The 9,909-nt window shown below is 31.5% G+C and overlaps 1 protein-coding gene across 1 annotated transcript; it reads right to left on the reverse strand.

Moving 5' to 3' along the window:
• Positions 1–5,270: 5,270 nt before the first annotated feature.
• LOC140883999 (cytochrome P450 CYP72A219-like) lies at positions 5,271–8,253 on the reverse strand. The gene is made up of 5 exons (XM_073290658.1): positions 7,833–8,253; positions 6,943–7,163; positions 6,525–6,769; positions 5,913–6,297; positions 5,271–5,808 (listed from the first exon to the last, which is right to left on the reverse strand). The coding sequence occupies exons 1-5, from the start codon at positions 8,110–8,112 to the stop codon at positions 5,374–5,376; spliced, it is 1,566 nt and encodes a 521-aa protein (XP_073146759.1). The 5' UTR covers positions 8,113–8,253; the 3' UTR covers positions 5,271–5,373.
• Positions 8,254–9,909: the final 1,656 nt, after the last annotated feature.

A 9,909-nucleotide genomic window follows, 5' to 3' on the forward strand; every position in this document is an offset into this window, starting at 1 on the left:
TTGGGAGTTCTAGAGTATCTATCTTGGAGGAGACCCATCTGCTCTGGAAGCTTGCTTGATTAGGACCCCGGGGATAGGTGTGGTTTTCCCTGAAGCTTCAGGTTCTTTAATTTTTTTTTGTTGTTGTTGATTTAGTTTCTTGAATGTTCGGAAGAGATTACGTGAAATCATCAAATCTTATTGTGTGATAAGAATGAGTGCTGTGTATTAGACGTGCTTGTTTTGTTTTGTTTTGTGATTTGTGTAGAAAAATGTCAGAATTAGATCTTGGAATTGAATCTTTATTTTTTAAAAATTTTACCTAAAATTTTTTCTGGCAAATCCGGTCTGCATCCTGGATCATGTTCTATTGAGCTTCAACCTAGAATTGTATATGAAATATCTGAAATCGTGAAACGCATCCGAGGTATGAAACTTGTTGGCCAGGCCAGGGTGCTTTACTCATCTTGAATGGGGTTGCGTTGTAACGTGAAATCCTTTCAAGGAGCGAAGCCCATGGGATGGGTAGTGCCCATCTGCCAGCTAAGAATTCCCCTGGGATGGGATACCAATTTACTCTTGTAAAGCTGCCATAGACGCAAATCTCTGGCAAGGCTGTTTCTTCAAGTGTGTCTATATATTGTCTTCAATTTCCATGTTGCTTAATTCTTGGTTCAATTTGATGCTATTTATCATATTTTGTGTTCTTTTATCAAGCCTAACTTTTTTATTTTATTTTAATATATCAATCCATATATACATCATACTAAACCAGTGATGTAAAAGGGACGGTCCATGACCGCGTAGACGGTTGCTCACCGTCCCAATTTTTAAACAGTTTGTGTCTTTGAGTGTTATTTAATGGGCTGTCTACGCCCCTTAATTGCCACTTAAGCGGTCGTCTAGATTAATATATAATATTTTTTATTTAATTTTTTAGAAAATACTATTAGTCATATTTGTCCATCAATACGAATTGGATAAAGCTGAATAATATGTCATGAATTTTGAGTTTGAATTGAATAAAGAGGAATTATTGGATGAACAATAAAAATAAGATATTGGGGCTATAAATTTCCAAAAAAAAAATATTATAAAGCAAAAATCACATACGCGACCGTCTTAGTGTCTAGGCGGTAGGTGACCACCTGTGCACCTCTTTTTAGAACTTTGTCATGAATGCAAAATAATTTATCACATCATATTTAATACTCAAATCACACACAATACGTTTTATAATATCATTCTAAACTAGTTATCCAAATACTCAAATCAAACACAATACTTTTATAATATCATTCCAATAATCCAAATATTATCATCACATTAGAAAGTGATATACTTGCTACCATTCTAGCCAATTATTTTACTTCATAATACGCTTTTTCAAGATCAAGTGAGCGCCATGTTGGGGCTGAAGAATCACAAAGCCCTGAGGAGAGTGCATATAGGATGCTGAAAGCTCGAAAGAGAATCGTAGCAGAATCATAGCCATTGCCATTTTTGCCTCTAACATTGCCTTGGCCTTTTTGTGCCTTAGACATTCCATCGTTGAATCTTTCCGGGTTGAACTCCAATGCATCGTCCCCCCAAATCTTGGGATCGTGATGCATTAACATTATTGAGATGGACAACTGCATCCCTTCCACAAACGTAAATTCACCCAGTTTCATTTCTTCAGTAACCATCCGGGAAAGACCAACAATATTGAAAATACGCCTTATTGAAAACTGAACTTCCTTTTCAATCTGTTTCATTCTTCTGTGCCTTGTAGTAGGCACAAACCTGAGAAACAATGAAAGTAACAATATTAGAAATGAGAAGATTATTAATTATATAGAGATGTAACGGTTACCACCCATCATCTTATTTGTTACCTCCACCCAGGTATGTATATGGATCGGACAAGCTTCGCAATGTGCTGCATCTGTTCTTTTTGAAGTTGGAATATTCTTCTCCCTTCTGAATAGCTGCTGCCAAATGCGGTTCTTGATATTGCATCCATCACTCGTTAAACTTTGTAGATGAGGCCACACGTCCACCTCGCAAGATCCATCTGGGGACATGCTTTTATCCCATTTGCTCAAAACTTCATCACAGCTCGAATAGAAGGCCGGAATCATCAGCTGCTCAAACAAAAAAAAAAGAAGCATCAACATATACATACAGTCCTAACTAGTCAGGACATATTTGAAACCAAATCCAGATCATTTGCCTAACTTTTCTATCGCGAACTGGGAATGAAATCAGCATATATATAAAGAGTGTGATCCAAAAAACAAAACCGATGGAAAGCAGGATTGATGAGTTTTCTATGTTTTGCCTGACCAGAGGATTATCGTGTTTGGGCTTCTGGTATAGACTATGCTTCAACATTACTTCTTTTATAAGATAAAATAATAATTTATTATTTTCATATAATATATAATAAATCAATTCAAACCAACTATAATCTATCAATCAAATCAAATATTATATTAATTATCGTTTCTTATTTATTTTTTAGTACAATATAATTATTTATTTTTATATTATTTATCTTATCACCAACTTCAAACAGACCCTAAGGTACCGCTTGGTTTGAGTGATGTGATTAATAATACATGGATAAGTAATGTATTGTAATAAAAAATAAATAAAAATTAATAGTTAATATAGTATTGGATTTGATTGATTGATTATAGTATATTTGATTTGATTAATTAAATATTATATTAAAAATTTAAATTACTATTTTATCCTTTTAAAAATATATAAAATATTATTATTTATAAGGGGTAAGATAGTATTTTAATTAAATTATTTGATTGATGTAATATAAATTATTTATGATTTGATTGATATAAAATTAATAATTAATAGATGAATAAATAATATGTCGAGAATAACGCGAGATTGAATGAGATAAGTTAAATGAATTACCAAGTGTTCAAAAAATATCTAAATGGATAATTGATAAACAGATAAATCAAACGACAACGAGCTTTAACAGTTGTAGAATAGTGAATAATTTATTTGTTTGTATTTTTTAGAACTCATGACAAATTATCGATTCTTGCCAAGTGTTAAGAATAAAAAATGTATGTTGTGAGTTGTGACTCCAAGTTTTAATAATAAAGCAATATTTAAAATCAAAAAATACCCATATCTACATTTTTTCTAAAACAATGATTTTAATATAAGGAATTTTTTTTTTGGTATTGTATGTTTGTTTTTTTACGATTTCGGTTTTATGTGTCGTCAGATTTCAATTTTAGTTCGTTATATTTGTTTTCAGGACGATTTTAGTATTTTTTTTTTGGCATACCGTTGATATGACACCAATGCAACATTGATGTGAAGCTGCTGTGTGTAATGTCACATCAGTATTTTCGACAAAAAATGACTAAAATTATCAAAAATTGAAAAATACATGAATAAAACTTAAATCTCATGAAAGCAGAGAGAACAAAATTACAAAGTGACAAAATTCATGGACCAAAATTGTAATTTTTCTTTAATATAATTAAAGTCATAAATATTTTCCATGAGATGATTTTTACGATTTGATTTGATTTTGATACAAATCTATTTATATTAGTAATGGGACATTAATGAATTTTCTTAGTCTAATATTTGATCAATTTAATTAATATATAAATAGAAATTTATTATATCACAATAATATCAATAATAACAATAATATTAAAAATATTATTAATAGTGAGAGCTATAATTAGTATTCTTATTGTTAATCAATATTTTTAATTTTGTTAATTTTTTTATTAAATATTATTGATTTTGTATTAAAAATTTTAAAAAGAGAAAAAGGAATAAAACAAAGTTTTAACTCTGCAGTAACAATCTCACATTGCAAAATAAGAATTTTTCTTAATTATTAATTATTTTTAAAAAAATGCTAATTATTTTTTATTTGACTATTAATTTTGGTAGAAAATTCCTTATTATTTTAGATGTTTCTTTTTATATATAAACTTTCAGATTTTAACTGCGAACTTGTACTTTTGCAATTTAATATGTATTTTGTGTTTGTGTAATTTCAAATACATTTTATAACTCAACGCGTAATCTCATTTGTATTATTAGATGACATAGGTCTGATTTTTTATTTTTTTAATCTTTTACTATATTATTAAGTCTAATCACCCTATACAAACTGTTTATGATGTCATGGTGAATTTTTACTTATTTATTACTTTTATAACCCTACATACATTATCTCTCCAAACTTCCTCTCTACTATTTAGGCCCTGCAATGGACTCCATCTATATTTTTTGAATTTATTTTTATTTCTGTTTTTGTAATTATAAATTTCAACCTCTTGATACATTCATTTTTTAAAGTAGCAATACATCTCTTATTCACTTAATTATATTTTATCACATACATACATAATTATAAACATAGATACTTTTAAATGTCTAATTTTCGCCCTTTTCATGTTTTACACACACAACGCGTGTGCCACGACTGCTAGTTACATAGAATCTCTGATATTAAGTTACAAAGAACAAGCATTAACTTTCCATTTACCTTCTCAATAATATTTTAACTAGGGGTAGAATCGGGTTGAGACCCGTCCCGTAACCCCCTTACCCAATTCCCGTTCCGATAGGAATTGGGATATTTTTTTTCTCCCGATCCCGCACCGGAGATGTGTCGGGACCTGAATGTTCGGGATCCCGTCGGGTCGGGAGAGGATAATCCCGAATAATATTTTTTTTTTAAAAAAAATTCTAAGAAAATATTTTTTTGAAAAAAAATTATGAAAAAAATCAAACAATTTCTTAATACATTACAAATAAATTAAAATTTCTTTATATATAACCATTAAAAAACTAAAACATTTTTTTAGTACATTACAAATAAACTAAAACAACTACTTGATTAATAAAAACACATATAATTATTCATAATAATAAAAAAAACAAAATAAAAAATTATAACTCAATGTTAATATTAAAAAAGATAAATATAAAAAAATTATATGGTATATAATTATAAAACATTAATATTAAAACATAAAATTTAAAAAAAATTATTTTTTTAATTAAAAAATATTATTAAAAAAAATTATTTTTATATTCGAATCGGGTCGAAAATCCCGTCGGGAAGGGTTGCCTATCCCGATCCCGACACTGATCGGGTCGGGAAAAATCCCGAACACTCGGAAAAAGTTCGGGACGAAAAAAATTCGGGACGAAAACGGGTTGGGAATCGAGACGGATCGAGATTTTTGTAAAATTTGCCACCCCTAATTTTAACAGCTTAATTATGTGATACCACCTGCTGATAATTTATTTATTTTAACTGTATATAGAGCTTCTCACATTACATTCCACACGGTACATGGTTCCATTAACACATGGTATATATCATCCCAGTTATTTATTTTACTCCATGATACGTTTTTTCAGAACTAAGTGCGCACCATGTTGAGGCTGAAGAATCACAAATCCGTGAGGAGCGTGCGTATAGGATGCTGAAAGCTCAAAAGAGTATCGTCGCAGAATCATAGCCATTGCCATTTTTGCCTCTAACATTGCGAAAGTTTGTCCAACGCAAATTCGGGGTCCCCAACCGAATGGGAAGAATATGCCTTGGCCTTTTTGTGCTTTGGATACTCCATCACTGAATCTTTCGGGATTGAACTCCAAAGCGTCGTCCCCCCAAATCTTGGGCTCGTGATGCAATAACATTATTGGCATAGACAAATGCATCCCTTCCAGAATCGTAAATTCTCCTAGCTTCATTTCTTCAGTAGCCCTTCGAGTAACAGCAACTACAGGTGGGTAAAGCCTCAATACCTCGTGCAAAATCATGGTAACCTGCAGGGATAAAATAGTGCAAGAATTACAAACAAGAGATGGTAGGACAAACATTGGACTTGTATGATCAGGTAAATGCAAATGTTGAATTGAGAACTACGAACGATTTTCAGATGATTCAACCCATCAAATCCTGGAGATTGGTTCCCAAAGACTTGCAAAACCTCTTCTCGAGCTCTGGTTTGCCACTCGGGATGTTTACTCAATAAGATCATTGTCCACACGAGCAGAACAGAAGTAGTCTCCTGTCCAGCAAAATAAAACAGTTTGCACTCTTCTACAACTTCGTCCATGGTCATTCCATGACTCTTGTCACCACTTTGTTCGATTTCTTGGAAATTGGATTCCAATAATATGCTTAATAAGTCGTCGTGTCGTGCTTCCCCCGCTTTCATTGCCTCAACCCTTTTACTTAAAATACTCCTTATTGAAAACTGAACTTCTTTTTCTATCTCTTCCATTCTTCTGTGCCTTCTAGTAGGCACAAATCTGAGAAAAATGAAAGAAACAAGATTAGAAATGAGAAGGTACAATGCGCCCTCACATCTTATCAAACGAAAGAAGATGGTTCAATATATTCTTGAGAACAGTTTCTTGTCCAATTTCACTTATGCTTTATTTAAAATCTACATGCTGCATCAACTTCGATAATTTGATGTCTTAAGAAATTATTGCATAGAGATGTAGCAGTTTCAACCCATTATCTCATTTGTTACCTCCACCCTGGTATGTATACAGATCGGATAACCATGGTAATGTGCTGGATCTGTTCTTTTTGAAGTTCGAATATTCTTCTACCTTCTTGATAGCTACTACCAAATGCCGTTCTTGATATAGCGTCACTCGTTAGATTTTGTAGATGCGGCCACACGTCCACCTCGCAAGATCCTTCTGGGGACATGCTTTTATCCAATTTGCTCAAAACTTCATCACAGCTCGAATAGAAGGCTGGAATCATCAGCTGCTCAAACAAAAGAAACATCAACATATACAGTCCTAACTAGTCAGGACAAAATTGCATCTGCCAGACTATAACAAGGCTTCCCAATTCTCAATTTGAAATCATTTGCCTAAGTTTTCTATCATGATCTGGTAATGGAATGAGCATAAAAAGAGTGATCCAAAAAAGAAAACCTTCAACTTCTCGAGATGGAAAGCAGGATTGATGAGTTTTCTATGTTTCGCCCATTTATCTGTCTCATAGCTCACTAATCCTTGTGCAAGTAGCCTGGCCAGAGGATTATCGTTTTTGGGCTTCTGGTATAGATTACTCTTCGACATTACTTCTTTTACGAGTACAGGATCTGTGATAATAACTAAAGGCTTTGGCCCAAGCCAAAAAAACGACGCGTTTCCTGCAAGCAAGGCGTGATCACTAAAATCAAATTCACTAGAACAATTTAGCATAGCATGCTTACAGAAAAATCTGCATTTATTTTACCAGAGCTAGCTTTACTCGAAGACAATTATTTTTCCCTAATAACTCCCTCCTAATGATCACACCAACTTGTAACTCCCTCCCTCTTTGATAGCAATTGTTAGATCGAATGTTTGTCGTTTCACCAAAAACTATAGCAAATTATCACCCAGCAACCCAAATCTTTACAACTATACAACAAATCAAGTATCACATCTCGATCAGCCACTGCCCACTGCTCAGCAACATTTTTTTAAAGAAAACTACTCTTTAGTTCAGCATGCATTAATTTTTGGCTCCTGTTAACTCGAAGCAACCAATTTTTGGCAATCATATCCGTCCAACATCTTTGATGATGCAACCCAAAAACAGAGTACAATGATATAATATATGGGATCAAAAATAAGATCAGATCCAGTTTAATTTATTCCTCTTAATATAATTAAATTCAAGACAAACTATGCATTTTATTCAATACTTTCGTTTTCTTTCTATATATAAACATCAAACAAACAAACCCCAACATCGTCGGCCCTTAAAAAAAAATCAACTTTTAGAACACAAAAAATTCAAGAAAAAGAAATGCAAAAGCAGAAGCTGTGAATACCATATTTTGTGATGGTTTTGAGGGGAAATGGAATGACCCTGGGCTTGATATCATCATCCACACTGATGGGCTTTGATTGTGCTTCTTCAACCATCTTCCGCAATTCTTTCAAGTCCCCATGGAGGAATCTGTATGGGTTCCCACGAAAACCCTGCTTCCTCAGCACATTCTCCAGCTTCTTGGGCCTCAACCACACCCAATTCGCCGCTCTCCACACGCAAATTAGCAGCGCAAAGGCTGCGATTATGATGGCGCACAGTGCTTCTTGTGAAATACCCATCAAGTTGTTATTTACTTGTTCTTGCAAACTGTGATTTTATGGCGTGTATGAATACATGGGGGAGATTCATACAAGTAGTAGCCTTTTTATGGTGACAGTCCGGCAGATGTTGAAGACGTTGGATAAAATTATGGAACTCTTTAAATTCATTTTCCATTCGCACATGATCCCAAGGATTATCAAATCATTCAATAGTCCCGAGCCGGTCTTATGAAAAATAATATTTTTTTTTAGTAATTCAAATAAAAATTTGTATACAAAATTTATTTTTGATATCCGCTCAAATTAAGTTTTTGTGATAATCCAAAGTTCAAACATACATGGCTTTGTGATTTAAAGATGTTTGTTTTCACCAAAAATAAAAATATATGATGATCTTTCATGTTTTAAATTTGAACTAATTTGATATATTAAATGTGGGTGATGTTATATGTACATAGAATGTTACACATTATATTTGAAATGATATAAATATCTTTATTATGTTTTAAAAATAATTTTTTTAAATAAAGTGAAAAAATAATTTTACAATTTCAATGTGTAATATTAAATATGAAAACAGGTCTCTCTATTTGAGACAAAAAAAAAAAAAAAAGATAAACTGATAAAGGAATGGACAGACGGAGTATTGAGCTAAATTATTTTGGAAATAATAATAACATAGAAATTCGTGTGTCGCAAAAGTCAAATTTTTTTTTACACATTTCCCAACACTCATTTGCGGTCTGTCGTACTAGAGTTTCTAGAAACTCTGATCCTACACTATCTATCAATAAAAAAAAAACATGCCGTTTTTGAAAATGTATTAAGTTTGTGGAGTAGGTAAACTTTTGGTTAAAAGTAAGAAGTTTGATTCTTTAAGTCAAAATTTTTTTGAACTAGCATGTCACACAGGGTTTATCCAATGTGGTTTACCTAACTAGCCTAATTTGTAGGCTATTGCATTAGTTCAGAGTGCGCAATGAAAAATAGTGGCTGCAGGTTCTCACGTCACAAAAAATATATATATATATCAAGAAAAAACATTAAAATTTTCATTTACCATCTCAATAAATATTTTCGTAGCTTAATTAACGTGAAATCATTTGCTGAGAACATTTTTTTTTTAAAAAAAATAATTCTTCTTTTCTTGTCACCAGTCGGATATTTTTCAATCACGTCTTCTATACGTAGTATTTGATACTTATTTATCTTATCAAATGTGAAATCATTTTCTGAGAACTTTTTTTTTTAAAAAAATAATTCTTCTTTTCTTGTCACCAGTCCGATATTTTTCAATCACGTCTTCTATACGTAGTATTTGATACTTATTTATCTTATCAAATGAAAAATTATAATATGTAAATGAAGTAAAACCAAATATATTAAGAACAGGAAAAACGAACAAAAGGAAAACTCTTTTTTGGTCCGTTTGCTAAATCTTCATGTATAAGATAACACACAAAAACTCTTGTAAGAGCAGGGACATAACTAGATATTTTCCTCCGATAGGCTAAATTTTTAATGCAAGAAATTTATAGACGATAGATATTTCAGTCTATCAAATATATATATATATATATATAACCTAATTAACTCTCTAAATTTATATATCATTTATTTTTTTCATTAAATTTTAAATTTTATTAAATATCAATATCATAATAATGATATAAAAATATAAATTTTATTATATTAGTTCCCCTAAACTTAATAGTGAATATTTAGATTATATCACTGCACAATTTGTTTTTAAAAAATAAAGAATTTGTCATTTGAAATCTAATTTACGGATGGATACTTGTTTAATTTTTAATT

The sequence above is a fragment of the Henckelia pumila genome, chromosome 2, assembly GCF_033568475.1.
Source record: "Henckelia pumila isolate YLH828 chromosome 2, ASM3356847v2, whole genome shotgun sequence".
Classification (NCBI taxonomy): Eukaryota; Viridiplantae; Streptophyta; class Magnoliopsida; order Lamiales; family Gesneriaceae; genus Henckelia; species Henckelia pumila.